This window comes from Manis pentadactyla, chromosome 7 (genome assembly GCF_030020395.1).
Source record: "Manis pentadactyla isolate mManPen7 chromosome 7, mManPen7.hap1, whole genome shotgun sequence".
Lineage (NCBI taxonomy): Eukaryota > Metazoa > Chordata > Mammalia > Pholidota > Manidae > Manis > Manis pentadactyla.
In genome coordinates, this window is record NC_080025.1 from 51,401,293 (window position 1) to 51,418,344 (window position 17,052).

Here is a 17,052-nt window from a genome sequence, read left to right on the forward strand (position 1 = left end):
CCCATAGGACCAGTTATTTAAGTCATAGGAGTGCACTATTTGTATAAAATAATGTGGGAAAGGCCAAATGGATTTTGCATTTTGTCTGTGAGGACAAGCGGTGGTAGGCTGTAATTTGCGTGTGTGTGTGTGTGTGTGTGTGTGTGTGTGTGTGCAGGGCAGAAGGGGGCGGTGGCTGGGGAGAGGGGAAAGAGCTCCATAGGACACGAGCATGTGAAATGCTGCCTGCCTGCCTGAGGATCTTTCAATGCCCGGCTGCCTTTTGCAGTCGGGAAACACAGAGTGTGTTATATGACCCCCCCCCCCCCCACAACAGAAGTTCTATTGCACTCCGCTCAGATCTCCTGCCTGGGTGAGGACCCTGAACATTTAAATATGAATGAATGGGGAACCGGAGGATCTCCAGAATTCCCTCCGGCTAGAACAATCCCCTGGCCCCTGCACACGCTGGCCCCTCGCCCCTGGGCGACCTCCACAGTCTGTCCCCGGCCTCCCGGAGCCCTGGGCCCCCCTTGCAGGCTCGTAGGCGGGTGGTCACCTGGAGCGGTGGCTAGGCAGGGTGCAGGCGCTGGGGCGAACTGTTCCCATCAGGTCCTCCCCGTTGATTGAGACAGGGCGCTGGTTTGGGGTTTTCTTTCCCTTCCAAAAGAGGAAGAAGGTGAAGCAAGGGGACTGGGTAGAAAAAGAAAAAAAAAAAAAACGAAAAAAGAAGTAGAACAAAATGAGGAGAATTTCTTTCAGAAGGGAAAGTAGAACTCCCGAGAATGATGATATTTGAAGAGAGGTGTGTGTGAGGGAGCGACAAGCAGAAGGAGAGCAGCCTGTCAGAAAACGGGCCGTCCCTCCCCTTGCAGATCGCAGCCCTTACTCGCACACAAACTCCCTCCCTCGCCCATTCACGCACTCACTTAGGGCCAATCGGTCTCTCCCTCTCCCTCTCCCCGTGTCTCCCTTCCTCCCTCCCTCCCTTCCACCCCCTCCTCTCCCTCTCTCCCTTCTCTCCCTGTCTCTCCCTCCCTCCCATCCTCTCTGTCTCTGTCTCTCCCCCCCACCCTGTCTCTCCCTCCCTCCCTCCCTCCTTCTCTCTTACTCGAGACCGTCAGAACTCTCCTCCCTGACAGCCACAAACCTACAGCAACTGACTGCATTCAGAGAGGGAACCTGCAAACAAAACTTCACAGAAAACTTTTTGTTCTTGTTCCAGAGAATTTGCTGAAGAGGAGAAGCAAAAAAAAAAAAAAAAAGAGGAGAGAGAAAAAAAATCTGTGCGTGAGGGGGGAGGAAAAGCAGGGCCTTTTAAAAAGGCAATCACAACAACTTTTGCTGCCAGGATGCCCTGGCTTTGGCTGAGAGGATTTCTGTTGGCGAGTTGCTGGATTATAGTGAGGAGTTCCCCCACCCCGGGATCCGAGGGGCACGGAGCGGGCCCGGACTGCCCGTCCTGCGCGCTGGCTGCGCTCCCAAAGGATGTACCCAACTCTCAGCCCGAGATGGTGGAGGCCGTCAAGAAGCACATTCTAAACATGCTGCACTTGAAGAAGAGACCCGATGTCACCCAGCCGGTGCCCAAGGCGGCGCTTCTGAACGCTATCCGAAAGCTGCATGTGGGCAAAGTGGGGGAGGACGGGTATGTGGAGATAGAGGATGACATCGGCCGGAGGGCAGAAATGAATGAACTTATGGAGCAGACCTCGGAGATCATCACGTTCGCGGAAGCAGGTTGGTGCGGGCATGGGGGTGGGGGAGGGCGGCGCTGCCGGCACAGTCCTGGAGGAACTTCGGTGCCTCCAGCTGCAAGCGGCCCGGGAAGGTCGTGCGTCCTAGGTGAGGGCGGCGGACGGGCGGGGGCCCCGGCCGGGAGGGGACCGCGCCTGCCCGGAGCGGCGCGCAGGTCGCCGGCTCGCGCACCCGGCTCGGCTCAGCCGGCGCCCCAAGGAGCCAGCCCGGAGCTGGACGCCGCTCGGGCAGAGACGCCCTCGCTGCCCCTGGAACCAGGTCTGCGCAGCTGGAGGAAGCCGGGCATTTTCGGGGGGCTGGGCTCGCCCAGGAGGCTTCCGAACCCCATCCAAAGTTTTTATCGAGGTGGGGGTGGGGGTGGGGGTCAGAGTGTGGGATCGGGGTGGACGGACACAGATGAAGTTATTGTCTTAAAAGAAACCTTCTCTTTCAAAGTCCAATCAGGGGCCTCATTGGAGAAGCAGGGCATTTTAGCGACAGTCACTTTACCTTTAGGAACTGTCTGTCAGGGCACAGGCACCACATTCTAGGCAGTAAAGAGCGGCTCTGGGGGACAGCTGACACTGAACCAGCAGTCACTTTGGGAACACTGACTTTTGCTCTCTGAACCAAAAAAATAAATAAATAAAAAAGAGTTTTGTTCTCTGTAAAGTTACTAAGAGCTCTCTGCCAAGGAATGCGACCTTGACAAAGTGCTCTCAGATACTAGGCTGACTCCCTCACTCAATCCTTAAGAGGAAGAACTTTAATAAATAGATTCTAATCGTTGGCGCAGGACCACACTAACCTGTTGCTGAATAGAAAATACCTGTCAGGAGTGCAGCCACAGACCTGGAGCCAGGTTATTTTTACAGTTATATGACACACATCCTCCTGCATGCCTGGAAGCCTAGGCACGCCTGGGCACACAGATGTGTGAGTGCCTTGTTACTTTCATGGTAATGCCAGGCTAAAAAATTGTCTCCCTTGCCAAATCCATTTGAAAGGAATGCCATTGTTTTGTTTGGTAGAGCATATGGCCAGTAAAGTATGTGCAGGGACTCCCAGCATTTCTGTTTAAAAGTTTGCTGCAGCAGTATAAACAATTAAGGCAACACTCAGAATTTCCAATCCTGAAAACCTGTTGACTCAGATGTTCTGTTTTCAAGAAAACCATGCAAGACCTGAGCATCCTTCTAGGGGAGCAGATAACCTGCAGGCTTCCTGACTCCTCTGCAGGAGAAGCCCTGGTGTCCTGCAAGCTTCCCGACAGGGCAGTGTTGCTCTCTCACCAGAAGCTTCTCTTTTACAGAAGGTCTTTCTTTCTCTAGGCTCTTTCTTGGTGCAGCCCCCAAAGGACATGGTAATTATGATTTTGTCTTTGGAAGCCTATTGAGGAAAAAAGTCATGTTGGAGTTTTCAAGTTGCCGCCTAATTTTTCTCAGCCTTTCCTGGTGGCAAGATAGGAAGGAACAAAGTGCTTAGTGACATTGGGTCCTTTGCAGGGAATGAGTCCAGTGGTCTAGAGGTCTGTTCCCTGTCCTGACACAAAGGGACCCTGTGTATGTTTTTATATGCCAGCTACCACACATGATGGCCTGAGTTGCAGCTCTGGCTCAACGGGCTTTGCCTGCATCATAGGACTAAATATATCTACACCTTTGCCCATCGTAAATATACACCTGGTATGAGCAACATGCCCTTCTGCCTGACTTACCTGACTTATCCATCAAATCACTCTCTTAGCATTGAGAAATTTTGCAGGGAAAGAATTTGACCTTTTACATTCTTTCTTACTTATGGCCTTCATCTCAGTGTTGATCTTTTTCACATTTATATGAAATCTTGCCATTCTTCTACTTTTCTGTTAGGGGTTTAGTTTGAATGAAATTGAACTCCTTTTTTTTTTTTAAAAAAAAAGGTGATTCATTTGACCCACACTTTGAATAAAGTTTAAGATTTATAATGGGAAACTCCTAGTTGAGTTTGCAGCTTGACTTTAGGTGAGTTGCTAAGTTCTTAGAAAATGTTTTTTGCACTCACTTGTTTTTTTCATCTGAGAAGTTCATACATCACCTTCAAGTGATTTATGATAATTTCACAGATTTGATGATTGCTACATGGACATCTACTTTCCAAAGAAAGTACCATGTGAGTATTTTGGTGCTCATTTTGCTAACCCAGAAAAGAATTTTGTCATCTGAATTTGACTATAGTGAATATAAGAAGATGTCTTTGTTGCATTCGGTGTAATTTGACCTTAATACTTGAACTAAGTCCAACGTTAAAATTTTTGGAGAACAGCAAAAGGCACTCATTTTTCTCTATAAAAATTTTTATACAGCATAGAATCCAGTCAGTAAGTGTCCTCCATGCGCATGTCACAGTTGCATGCCCACAGCTGTACCTTTCGACCTCAGGACCTCTCAGTTTGGAGGACTCATGTTGAAATTTTGCCTCAACTCTCCTGGATGGTTAAATAAAGCCAAACCCTGGTCCAGAAGTGAAGGGACTACAACAATTGCCTAGAACTCTTTGACCTGAATTTGGCCTATTGTGCACAGGTGGAAGATGCCCCATCTTTGTAAAAGTGATATGAGTTGTTATGGACTAAGTGGTGAGGATTTGCTCTCAGGCCCTCTGAAATGTATCCCAAAAAGTAAAAATTATTTCCTTCTTACATATGTCACCTGAGATTGCTCCCCAAGATTGTCATGTTAGTTGCCTGGCTGTCAGAAAATCCTCTGTGCTTACCTTAGTACTTTAAAAGAAAAGAAGAAGGGACGCATAGAGTCAAGCCACTATCACTGTAACTAAAGTCAGTGTCCTTCTGGATTGCTCTGTCTTATTTTGATTCGTGACAACATCTGGTCTGTCAGTGTACAGTCACAATACACCACTCAGTGTCCATACTTGGCAGGTCACTTAGCAACTGATAGCACTTGTTGAAGAAAAGATAGGGAAAGAAAGAAATGGAACACCAAGAAATGGGAAATGCTCACACAGCTCAGGTATGGTTGTGAAAGTAACATGTAAATCTCCCCTCTTGGGGGAGTCTAGTTATAGAAAATTTGAGTTAGAAATGTACACATCCCAAGCAGAGTCTCAGGAGCCTTGCTTGCATGACCGTTTTCCCCTTTACCAGAAGGCCATCTCAAGGTGGAGTCCGCTGCCACCATTCCATTGCAGTCATCCGAACTTCCCAGGGCTTTATCCCCCACTGAAGGCTGCCTCTAGAGGTTACACGCTTTTGTCTCTGGTTAATGGGAATTGGTCAGCCACAAGAGGGCGCATTCCAAAGACTTTTGCTCCTTCCCAGTTAATCAAGGGAAAGGCAATTTCACCTACTGGGAAGCTCCAGTGTGTAGCACTCTCATCTTGGTAATTATCAGGTACCTCCTGCTTCCTCTCATCCTCCAGAGGTTAGTACTTTATGAGAAGGGAGGAATGTGACTACCTGTCATACATTAAATGAGACAGAAAGAAAGGAAGTGGGAATTCTGGTGATCCATGTGAACATTCCAGAGCTCTATGGAAGACAGGAATGATACATTTCAGAAGCAAACAAGGCAGAGTGTAGAGAAATGTGACTGTGAATCATCAGCAGTAGTGATTTGCTCACACGTCCTTCCCTAATACGGCCACCTGAGCTTTCACCAAAACGGCTTCCGTCTCCCCTGGCCTCCTTGCCTTGGCCTGCCTCATCAACCCTTTTCACTAGCGACAAAAGACAAGTGACTTCGAACAGGGAGGGAAAGGCTATTTCTTTCATACCTGTGTGAACATGGTAAACAGCTTCAGAGGATGTGCTTTGTTTCGGAACTGAGAGTGTGGGGAGAAACGGTGGAGAAAAGATGCCTAGTGGACTGGGCCTGGGAAGGAGGAGGGTGGGAGTGGGTCAGGGAGCTGTCAAGGTAGAAGTTCAGTCTTCGTATTTGGAGAACTGCGAGTCATACCTTCCCAGGCACTTTTCATGAAAACACGTATTTGTCTTGGCCCCTCTTCTGCTAAAATATACTCAAGCATGATCTCTTAGCTGTACTTCAGATTTCTTCATACCCGATGGGCTCCTAGATCCAAAACCAAAAGTGTGAAAAGTTCTCAGGAATTCTGGAAGAAGTCTGAAATTCTGTGGGTTGAAACCTAATGATTTTTCTCTCCTTCTTTTAGGAACATAGAACCCCTTTCTCTCTAAAAATTTAACCTTCTTTATCATCACCATGTATATAGAAGGGGCTGGGATGTGACAATTCAATAGCAGATCCTAAGGAAAGAGATTAAGACAAAAAAAATCAGTCTAGGTAATTTATGACTAAACCCATAGTTCTCCTGCAGGCAAGACCATCTACTGTAGGCTAAAAGGGGCATAACTGCTAAGACCTCACTTGCTGCCTTGGCAGAAACCCCTGGGAACGGTCCAAAAGCAAAGTCGGGTCTTCAGAGACACACATGCAGTAACCAGTCACTCGGTACGCTCCTACCAGTGAGGGACTATACCATGTCTAGGCACAGTGAAAGCTTGGTGAAAAGTGGAAAACTAAAGCCACAGTCACATGTTACAGGGAAGCTTTCCCCCCACGGTGAGTTTAAATCTTCTATAAACAACAAGGCTTTCCGCATTCACATTAGAGACACAATTATTACCCATATGTAGAAAGGCAGCATACTTTAAGCCGGACCCTGGTGAGGAAAACAAAACTATACAGAAATGAAGCACTGCGCGTATGGTTGCTTATTTCACTGGAAATGTTCATCCGCCCACAAATCTAGGGTGCTGGGGTTGGGGAGGAGCAGCATTTTGCGTCCTGCTGTGGGTGCTTGGCTGCTTAACCCTTGGCTCGCCTGCTTTCATGGTTGAGCTAGTAAGAACGTTTGGAAAATTCTGAAAGCAAAGGAAAATGTGTTTTCAGGTGTTTTTACTTCCAGCTTCCACCATCTTTGCTCTGTCCAGTCCCTCCGGCCCGGCAACATGTCAGAGGTGTTCCCTGTAAGGTACAATATTTATTCCTCCTACCCATTTTTGTGCACTTTTTTTTTCTCTCCCTTTGGTATGAGTCTACAGAGCTCATAGAGGTTTAAGTGATGAAATATTATCACCCACACGGGTTTGCGTGGGACTTTCTTAGTGAATTACTCAGGCAGAGCAGGCTGTGATACAAGCCTGCTCACAAGCCTCGGGAGGGAAAAAATAGCACAGAGGATGAAAAGAGTATTATCAGAGAGTAGGTAATGACAGGTTAGCAAAGCCACCAGCTATATCTAGCTAGATAGGCAAGAGTGTAGGAACCCAGTGCACACCTGCATAAACTAAGGCTGTACCTGCTCACAAAGCATTGTGGGAAGGCTTCCATTTCAGGATTTTATAGCAGGAGATCTTTAAATCAAACCTGAAACTGATTAGCAATTGATCCTCAGCCTTAGGCAATCTCCTTACATTTTTTCATTTGCTGTGCATAAAGGTTTGAAGATTGGAGCATCCTGAAACACCACTACAGTATAGCAAGCTCTTCTAGGGTGAAATACAGATAAAGGGAATATGATCAGATTTTTTTTATACCTAAGAGATGTGAGGGTTGTGGTATCTTTCTGAGATCTACAGCCCTGATAAATATTAATTCCATTTCAGCTTCCATTTGCCTCAATCTCCCCACCCCCCTTCTGCAATGAAAGCTAAATGTAAAAGAAAATATAGGCACAGCTTAATAAGTCAGAATACAAAAGAACTTTTAAAATGTACCTGCAGGTAAGGTAGACATTAGGAAGACTTGAATCTCTCTCTTCCCCCTGTTCTCCTGAGCATTATGGCAACAGCATTTTCATGAGATTGGATCTCAGTTTTATTTTTTTTTCCCTGATAAAATGTCATGCAATATACAAATGGCAGTTCCAGAAATGGACACCAAGAGAAGGAGGCGACAGGCATGTCAATTAGAAGGGGGAAAATCCAAATGTCTGAAATATGGGGGAGAGATACAGCACGCAGGCAATGGATGCAAACACAGGGAACAGAGTCTTTTAGCTCAGATAATTAAACCAACGCATAAATCCATCCTGCGCCCCCCCGCAAATACAGGCAATTCCATACAGTTAATTACCAACCGGGACCAGGTTGAAAGTCATTTTATGATGACTCTCTGATCCTAATATAACAGCACCTGACAGATTGAGCCCCCTCTAATGAGTACTCTCTTTGTACAATCCTCTCTCAGGAACACTAAATCATTTGCTTCCAAGTACAGCTGCCTGTGAAGAAGGGGTGGGGCTATATCATGCTTTAGAAACCGGCTCTTGTGAAACGAGGGGCCCTCCGTCCTGTGGGCTGTGACTGGAAGCAAGTGTCCTCAGCCTCGCTGGCCTTTCAGAAGCAATTTGCTCTTGCTGTCACTGGTTCAAGTGGGTCAGTTAGCCCTCCCTCCCTGCCCACCACCCCTGCCTCCCCCTCCCGGCATCTGAGACTCCTCTGGACTTCATTCATGGAAAGCCTGATGTGTGAGGTCCGCAGTGCCATGTGGCCTCTCACTTTACCTGAGGACCATTTCCCCTCACCCTTGGCTCCTCCTGTCAGGCATGGGTAAAAGCAGAGCGGGGCCTGTGGGAATTAGTTACCTGAAACCCACAGAACTTTCCCATCCTGGGGAATGAGGCAGTTCCACACTCTCCAGTTTCACACTCTTTCCTAGAAAAACAAAACACAGCCTTGTGCCCTCTGGCTTCTCTAATTTAGCAGCTACTATCTCTCTGTCAGTAGAGTGGCACCCTGAGCAGTTTAGGGTTTTAGAATATGGCCTGCAGAGAGGCAGGAGGGAGAACAGCAGGTAGCTTGTTGAGATTCTCAGTGGGGCAGGGTGGATGCACTGGAGGGAGCCCGCACGTCTTCAGTGGGGCAGGGGAGGCTGGGTGGCTTCCGGTAGCCTTGGCCTCTGCTTTTGGAAGGACCCTACCACTTAAAATCTGCTGCTGATTGTCGTTTGTGATTTAAATGATTAAGCTCTCCTTCCTGGAATTTTCTCTTCCGCTTTCTTAAAAAACCAACACCACCACCAAAACCATGAATTTTTAGTAAAGGGGGAATATGTTTTGAAAAAAATCATGCTTCCTAGAAAAAAAAGAAAGAAAGAAAAAAACAGTTTCCCCCTCTAACTGCTGCCCGCTTTGGTGATCTAATCATAAACTCATAAACTTGGCTTTATTATTCATTTCAACTCCTGCCAGAGACCCAAGGTGGAGTCAAAGGGACTCCCCTCTCTACCACCACCGATGTGGCCAACGTCCTGGCAAGTTTATACAAAGATGCCAGAGAACCCTTTGTATCCGTTTGTAGCTCTTCTTGGCCCTGACCTCTGTGAATTTACCACTCTCATAACCAGTGTGCAGGGCGAGTTAAATTAAGAACAGAATCTACAGTGTGCAATGCACAGAAATGCCTGCCTTCTGCTGCAGAGAACTTGAAACGGTGCCTAAAATTTATAGTACCGTAAATATCTCAGGGCTGAGAGTGATAAGTATGGCTGGATTTCCGTTAGCTATAGAAATCCAGGCAAGGCGACCCTCCTAGGGAGTTGTGAGTTCTAAGATGAGCTTCTCAGAGATTGTCCTCAGATTTGCACACGGGAAGCACAGACACTGGACAGTTGTAAGCAGGTACACACAGAAGGTGGTCATGAAAAGTGGGTATGTTTCTTATACCACTGAATGGTAGGGAAAATACTTGATTGAAGAATTCTGACCTGGACACCTGCTCCTTACAGTAAATGTTGCTGCATGAATAAACATACAGGTGCTTATGGAAAGAGAAGGAAATAGATGATTTTCTAATTTTAGAGTTAGGCAAGAACTTAGTGCTTGCTGAATCCAACTGCCCTGCCAGGGTAGGGATTTCCTCTCTTTTAGCAGCAGCTGCTGTAATTGGGGCTCATTAAACTGCATTCAAAAGGAAAGGAGGCAGAAATGGGGGATGCAGAGGTAGGAGATGGATCTCTTAATCTAATATAACTCAATGCTCAGGTTGCCTCCATTTGTTAATAAGGAATCAGGAAATTGCCTACTTGCTGCTAAACAGTGGGCTATGGACAGTGAACAAAACTGAGACGTATAGGGCCTCGGACCTGAGGTGTCCTAAACTAGACTGGCAGAAAGCAGTGCGGGAGGAGAGATGCAGCGCAGGCTTTGTGAGGAAGTGGTGTCACCCCACCTGAAAACTGAAGCTTTACTAAGGGCAGGCTTGATAAGCACCTGAGGATGGTGTGCTGGGAGCTGGAGTTTTCTAAGTGGGAAAATCTGCAGGTGTCACTGCCTGGAGGTGAGGAAGTGCACGGGCTGCGCATGGCCTCAGACAAATGCCATGAGCCTGGACCAAAGAGAGTGGGGCTGTAGTTGGATGTGGGGGCAGTTCAGGCAGAGCCCAGAGTCGTAGGCAGTATATGTTTTATATTGAGGGCAGTGATGACTCTGTAAAGGGCTGGCATGAGCAGATCCGCCTTTGGGGAAGATTCCTTTACCTGCGGCTTGGAGGAATGATTGGAGAGGGGCCTGGCTCCATGCCAGACAGGTAAACCAAAGAAAAGGCTGCCGCCAGGTCCCCGGGGAGATGTGGTGGGGGAAACAGGTTGTGGCCGAGCAGGAGGCGGCTAGCTTGGTGGGCACACCCTGCACGGACTTACCCTGTGGGGCATGTTTGCCAATTAGAGTAGGCATGATGACACTCCCACACTTCCTAGAGCCTACAGTATGTTTCATCTGTCACCCCATTTGATCCTTCCAAACCTGTGGGCGTATGGGTCAATTGTCATTATGTCATTCCCATTTTCCAGAAGATGACACTGAGATTAAGTCAACACACAGACCCTCAGGCCCCCCCAAACATTCAGATCCAGGCTGTCTTCTTCTAGAGCAAGAGTTGGCAAACTTTCTCTGGGAAGGTACAGAGAGTAAATATTTCAAACTTTGTGAGTGAGACAGGCTCTGTCCCAGCTCCTCAACTCCATCTTCTAGTGCAAAAGCAGCCATAGACAACCTATAAAGAAACAAGCATAGCTGTAGTCCAGTAAAACTTGATTCACGGGCACTGGAGTTTAAATTTCGTAAAATTTTCATGTGTCACAAAACACCATTTTTCTCTGACCATTTAAAAATGTCAAAATCATTCTTATGGCCCATGGGTCATCCACTGGCCAAGCCCTGTGGGAGCCAGTGTCATGGAGGGCTGGCACTGGCTTCAACTTGGGGTGGCTGTGAGCACCAGAACTAACGTGTGTCCCTGCCTCTCTCTCATGCTGTGTTTCATCTTCAGGCATGACCAGGAAGACGCTGCACTTTGAAATTTCCAAAGAAGGCAGTGACCTGTCGGTGGTGGAGCGTGCAGAAGTCTGGCTCTTCCTGAAGGTCCCCAAGGCCAACAGGACCAGGACCAAGGTCACCATCCGTCTCTTTCAGCAGCGTAAGCACCCACAGGGCAGCCTGGACGCCGGGGACGAGGCCGAGGAAGTAGGCTTCATGGAGGAGAGGAGTGAACTGTTGATATCGGAAAAGGTGGTGGACACTCGCAAGAGCATGTGGCACATCTTCCCTGTGTCCAGCAGCATCCAGCGCTTGCTGGACCAGGGCAAGAGCTCCCTGGACATTCGGATTGCCTGTGAGTACTGCCATGACACCGGCGCCAGCCTGGTGCTCCTGGGCAAGAAGAAGAAGAAGGAAGAGGAGGCGGAAGGAAAGAAGAAGGATGGAGAAGCAGGGGCCGGGGTCGACGAGGACAAGGAGCAGTCCCACAGACCTTTCCTCATGCTGCAGGCCCGCCAGTCTGAAGACCACCCGCACCGGCGGCGGCGGCGAGGCTTGGAGTGCGACGGCAAGGTGAACATCTGCTGTAAGAAACAGTTCTTTGTTAGTTTCAAGGACATTGGCTGGAACGACTGGATCATCGCACCCTCCGGCTACCACGCCAACTACTGCGAGGGCGAGTGCCCGAGCCACATCGCAGGCACGTCGGGGTCGTCACTGTCTTTTCACTCGACGGTCATCAACCACTACCGCATGCGCGGTCACAGCCCCTTCGCCAACCTCAAGTCGTGCTGTGTGCCCACCAAGCTGAGACCCATGTCCATGCTGTACTATGATGATGGGCAGAACATCATCAAAAAGGACATCCAGAACATGATCGTGGAGGAGTGCGGGTGCTCATAGAGCGCCGGCAGCGGGGGGACGGGAGCAAGTTGTCCAGAGAAGACAGTGGCAAAATGAAGAAATGTTAAAGGTTTCTGAGTTAAAACAACCAGAAAAAAAAAAAAAATAGAAATTAAAAAAAAAAAACCTGTAAACAAAAACCTGAAACAGATGAAGGAAGATGTGGAAAATACTTTAGCCAGGGCTCAGAGATGAAAAGGCGCAGGAAAGGGGAATTGGGAGGGAAAGGGAGACCGAGTGCCCTTGGTTGCTTCTGATATCAAAGTGGTGACGTGAGTTGCTTCAAAGGGAGTATTGTCCTCTCCTTTCCCGTTCCCTTTCAGCGTGAGCCTTGAAGTCAGCTTGTCTAGTCAGCAGTGATGTGGGCTAGTACAACCCAAATCATCCAGAAAGCCATGAGTTTGAAAGGGCCAGATACGGGCACTTTCCCACCCAATTACCCAGGTTGTAAGGTATGTCTGTGTGACCCTCTCTCTGTGTATATCAGCCCGTGCACACACACACACACAGACACACACAGACACACACAGACACACACACACACACACACACACACACACACACACACACACACATGGAGGCATTTCCATACCCCACATACACACATGTACTGGTAAGAGAACAACGGAGCGCAGGTGGTGTTACTTTCTTTTTCTGCACCACTTTTGCCACAGAACAAAACAAAAACCAACAAACAAAAAAATGGGAAGAGTGAGAGATCAAGGAAAAAAGAATACCAAGTTACATTTCGTTAAGGTGCTTATGATCTTAGAACTATGCAACCTAATAGGTTTGAAACTGTTTACCTGAGAGAGAACAAAATGAGAGACTTTTTTGTATTGGAAGTAACCTGATTAATTTTTATTTTCTTCAAGGAGAGATACTTGAAAGGAATATGTTTGTCCATCTGTTGGATCCAAACATTTCTATATTTTGTAAATGTTGTTTTTTTTTTATCGTTTACTATTTGCACTACAATGGTGTTTGACCTGTCTAATCCTTATTTAACAAGTATTTTCTTTGGGTGGGGGAGGGGGGGTTAAGAGCTGCACTTAATGTGAGCTATAAAAGAACTGCTACAGCACACAAAATAGCTATTTTTATTATTATAATTATAATTATTATTATTATTTTGTACCTTAAAAAATAGACACATACACCAAAGACATTTGTGTGAGCCTTTAAACAGTCTGTCTGTGGTTGGTATCATTCACCATCAATGAGTCAGGGGTCAGGATTCAAAGTTGAGTCGGGTGGATTGTGTTCAGGCTTAAATGACCTGAGATGTTTGGTTTTTGACTCCTTTTACATCCATGAAACAGGACATTTCATACTGGATGTACAGTAGTTGTACACTGTTGGATATCAAGTTCAATCAAATTCATGGAACGCTACATGCTTGTATGTGTATATATACATTGCTTGTGCATATGCATATCTGTGTGTATATATACATGTATCACATCATGTCCAGACACATTTTTAAGCACTTCAGGCTGTCATTTTTTAATGTTCTTAAAGCAATGAATGTTTGTGTGCAAAACACAGTATTTTTAAGAAGGATAGGCTATAGTTTTTGCTTTTACTCTGAACTAGGTGGGCACATTTCAAAAATTGGGATGGGAAAAAGCCAGGAAATTCCAGTGAATATTCAGCAAGACCCTCTTTCAATGCACAGGGATCCAATTCCCTCCCTCTTTCTTGTTCTCCACCCCCATTCGACAAGTTATTCCCCACAGGGAAAACAGGAAACTCTTGTTCATCAAAGCTCTAGGCTGATTTTTTTTTTTTTGTAACTTGTATTTATCATCTATTGGAATCAATCTTAAATTAGAAGCTTTTTCAGAAAAAAAATGAACCCTTTAGGCCAGAATAAAGAATTGGATGCTTTTTTTTTCTTTTTTAACAATTAAGACCTGGCTGTGAGAAGTATTACCTGCTCAGTGGGTTGAATAATGTTGTTGTCAATAGTTAAGAGATAAATAATTTGGGGAAAGGTGTTAAGAGAGTGGGAGTGAGCAAGAGAACATTTAGGATGGCAGGGATTTTTATTAATAAGAATTCCTAATATTATAACTTACAGCCAAAACTCTTTGATGCATGTTTGTAGGTTTTGATTCAGATGCAAAAAGAAAAAAAAACACAACACTTTGTTTTATAAATATTACAGTACATGCTTAAAGCTAAATACCTACTAATTTATTCCACAGTATTTAACTTGCCTGGAACAGCTAATAACTTATTCATTTTATGTACTTTTTGAAATATAAGAGCCTTATTTTTACTGACTTGTTTGTAGTTTGTAAGAAGTGGAAAAAAATTCTGATAATTGATGAAAATTATATTCATTCATATTCTGTAAAATATTGAAGCTTTCAGCCCTATGTCAATTCATAGATTTTAAAAAAATTATAAGAAAATAAAATGTCAGTGAGAAACTAAACATTACAAAAGATGGTTTAGCCCTTCTTGAGAAATATGTTAAGTCAGTGTCCTGTAACATTAGGCTGTTTGTATGGAGGTAAATTACTTAATGTCATTACTGGGCAGATATACTTCCTACACTGTAGAGGTCTATCCTTTCTTATGTAGGAAATACTACATGTATTGCATGAGAGTGGACTCTATTGATAAAGTTTGAGAGAGAGAGCATGCAAAATTGGTACTTCCTCACTCTTGACCATGGATGGACCAGGAAACCACGCAGGTGGGGAAGGTGGGTGTGGTGAGAAGAGCTTTGAAGGATAGATGATGATGTTCAACTTTGCAAATTTCCATGAAAACCTTTGAGGGCCTTTTGAACTGCTTCTTATTTGTTACTGGAACTAATAATGGAATCTATGAAAATAGCGTGAGGAACCAAGTACTAGCTCACGGTGCAATGGCAGAGACGGCCAAGGCAACAGAAAAAGCGAGATGTTAAAAAGACCTCTGAGGCTTGTTTTTTTGCCCCCATTCATCTCAAATATATCTGCCATCTTTTTAAGCCTTTTAAGATGGGGTTTGATTACTGGTCACAGTAATTAGCAGCAGGGCAAAGTGAAATTCCATAGGACCATGTTTTAATGGAATGATATAATTTAAATAAAATTATTTTAAAATAATTAAGTTATCACACATCCATAAGCTTTAACCTTATTTCAGTAAACGTGGATGTAGAATTGCAAATTGCTACTATATTTAATAATATTGGAAGATATGCAGCCTTGTGAACAACCACACTTTTCATGTAACAGCAGGAGGCCAAAAGATAATGCTTTTACATTCTGCCATATTAGGTTCTTCATAGTATATTGTCCTTGAAACAAAGGTGGCTCTACCTGATCTTAAAACATCTTTCTACTCTTTCTCTAGGACTGATCTCCAGGCTCTTAAAATCTACCCATACCAATCTTAAAAGCTCTAAAAAGCATCTGTTCCCAGATATCTTTGAGGAATGACAAATAATTTGTAGTTTGGATTGACATTTTCTTTTTCTTCTTTTTTTCCAAAGAGCAAGGTAAATTCCAGCACAGTGAGTTGGGATTTCTTGTATCTGAAGACCAACCAATCTCATATATATTTAAGATTGATTCCACATTCTGTTTTTCAAGGAGAATGCCTGCATTTTCCTCTGAGGAAGTGCAAGTGCATTTTTTTCACCCCCATGGGCTTGGACCTAGGTGACTCTATAAAACAGAGAACACTACAGCCTCAGTTGTATTAAGCTTAGATTCAAATTATCATGTTCATTCGAAAAAATGGTTTCCTGTGGGCCTTTTGGCAACTTCCCTTTTCAATGTAGAGACAAACTTAGTCACCCTGAAAACCTACACAATAAATGAAACTTGTAGATGTGGGCAGAAGGTTTGGGGGTGGACATTGTATGTGTTTAAATTAAACCCTTTATCACTGAGAAGCTGTTGTATGGGTCAGAGAAAATGAATACTTAGAAGCTGTTCACATCTTCAGGAGCAGAAGCAAACCACATGTCTCAGCTATATTATTATTTATTTTTTATGCATAAAGTGAATCATTTTTTCTGTATTAATTCCTAATGGGTTTTACCCTCTATTTAAATGCTTTGAAAAACAGTGCATTGACAATGGGTTGATATTTTTCTTTAAAAGAAAAATATAATTATGAAAGCCAAGATAATCTGAAGTCTGTTTTGTTTTAAAACTTTTTATGTTCTGTGGTTGATGTTTGTTTGTTTGTTTGTTTTTACTTTGTTTTTATTTTTTTGGCATACTACATGCGGTTCTTTAACCAATGTCTGTTTGGCTAATGTAATTAAAGTTGTTAATTTATATGAGTGCATTTCAACTATGTCAATGGTTTCTTAATATTTATTGTGTAGAAGTACTGGTAATTTTTTATTTACAATCTGTTTAAAGAGATAACAGTTTGATATGTTTTCATGTGTTTATAGCAGAAGTTATTTATTTCTATGGCATTCCAGCGGATATTTTGGTGTTTGCGAGGCATGCAGTCAATATTTTGTACAGTTAGTGGACAGTATTCAGCAACGCCTGATAGCTTCTTTGGCCTTATGTTAAATAAAAAAACCTGTTTGGGATTTATTATTTTTATTTTTATTTTATGTCTTTTTGGCTTTCCAAGATCAACTTTGCACACATATAGCTGCATCCATTGCTGCATGATAATTTCATTTCTACTGTAATTATCTGGAAGAGTATAAGAAACACCGCATGGGAGAGAGAGGAGAAAATCTGGAATGAGAGAGCTCAAATAGGAAAAGAACACACACTGCCATGGCAGAGGTGTGCAATGCATTGCAGATGCTTGAACCAGTAATATTTATATTTTGCTCATTTTGTTAATTTTCCATTTCTCAAACTGTAGTGGCGAGTGACATGAAATGAAGGCCATTCCCCCCTTCCCACCTCCTCTGCTCCTTCCCTCCTTCTTCCCTCTTTCTTCCTCCTTCCCTTCCTGGCCAGGAAACTAGAATTGCATCAGCTCAAGCTGGAGAGAGACCTGCACAGGAAAGAAAAGTATTGGGACCAACAGGACCCATTTGGGATCACAGAGGCACAGAATGAGGTCATTCAACCTTTGCCTCTGTAGCGTTTTCTCTCATGTCTGTTCCCATCCCAGGGGTTATATGGGGAAATTAACTTAGGTAAATTCCCATACCAACCAATCATGGCCCCA

The 17,052-nt window shown here is 44.7% G+C and overlaps 1 protein-coding gene across 1 annotated transcript; it reads left to right on the forward strand.

Moving 5' to 3' along the window:
- Positions 1-1,039: 1,039 nt before the first annotated feature.
- INHBA (inhibin subunit beta A) lies at positions 1,040-16,455 on the forward strand. The gene is made up of 2 exons (XM_036918907.2): positions 1,040-1,719; positions 11,006-16,455. Exons 1-2 carry the CDS (start codon positions 1,332-1,334, stop codon positions 11,893-11,895), a joined length of 1,278 nt encoding a protein of 425 aa, XP_036774802.2. The 5' UTR covers positions 1,040-1,331; the 3' UTR covers positions 11,896-16,455.
- The last annotated feature ends 597 nt before the right edge of the window (positions 16,456-17,052 follow it).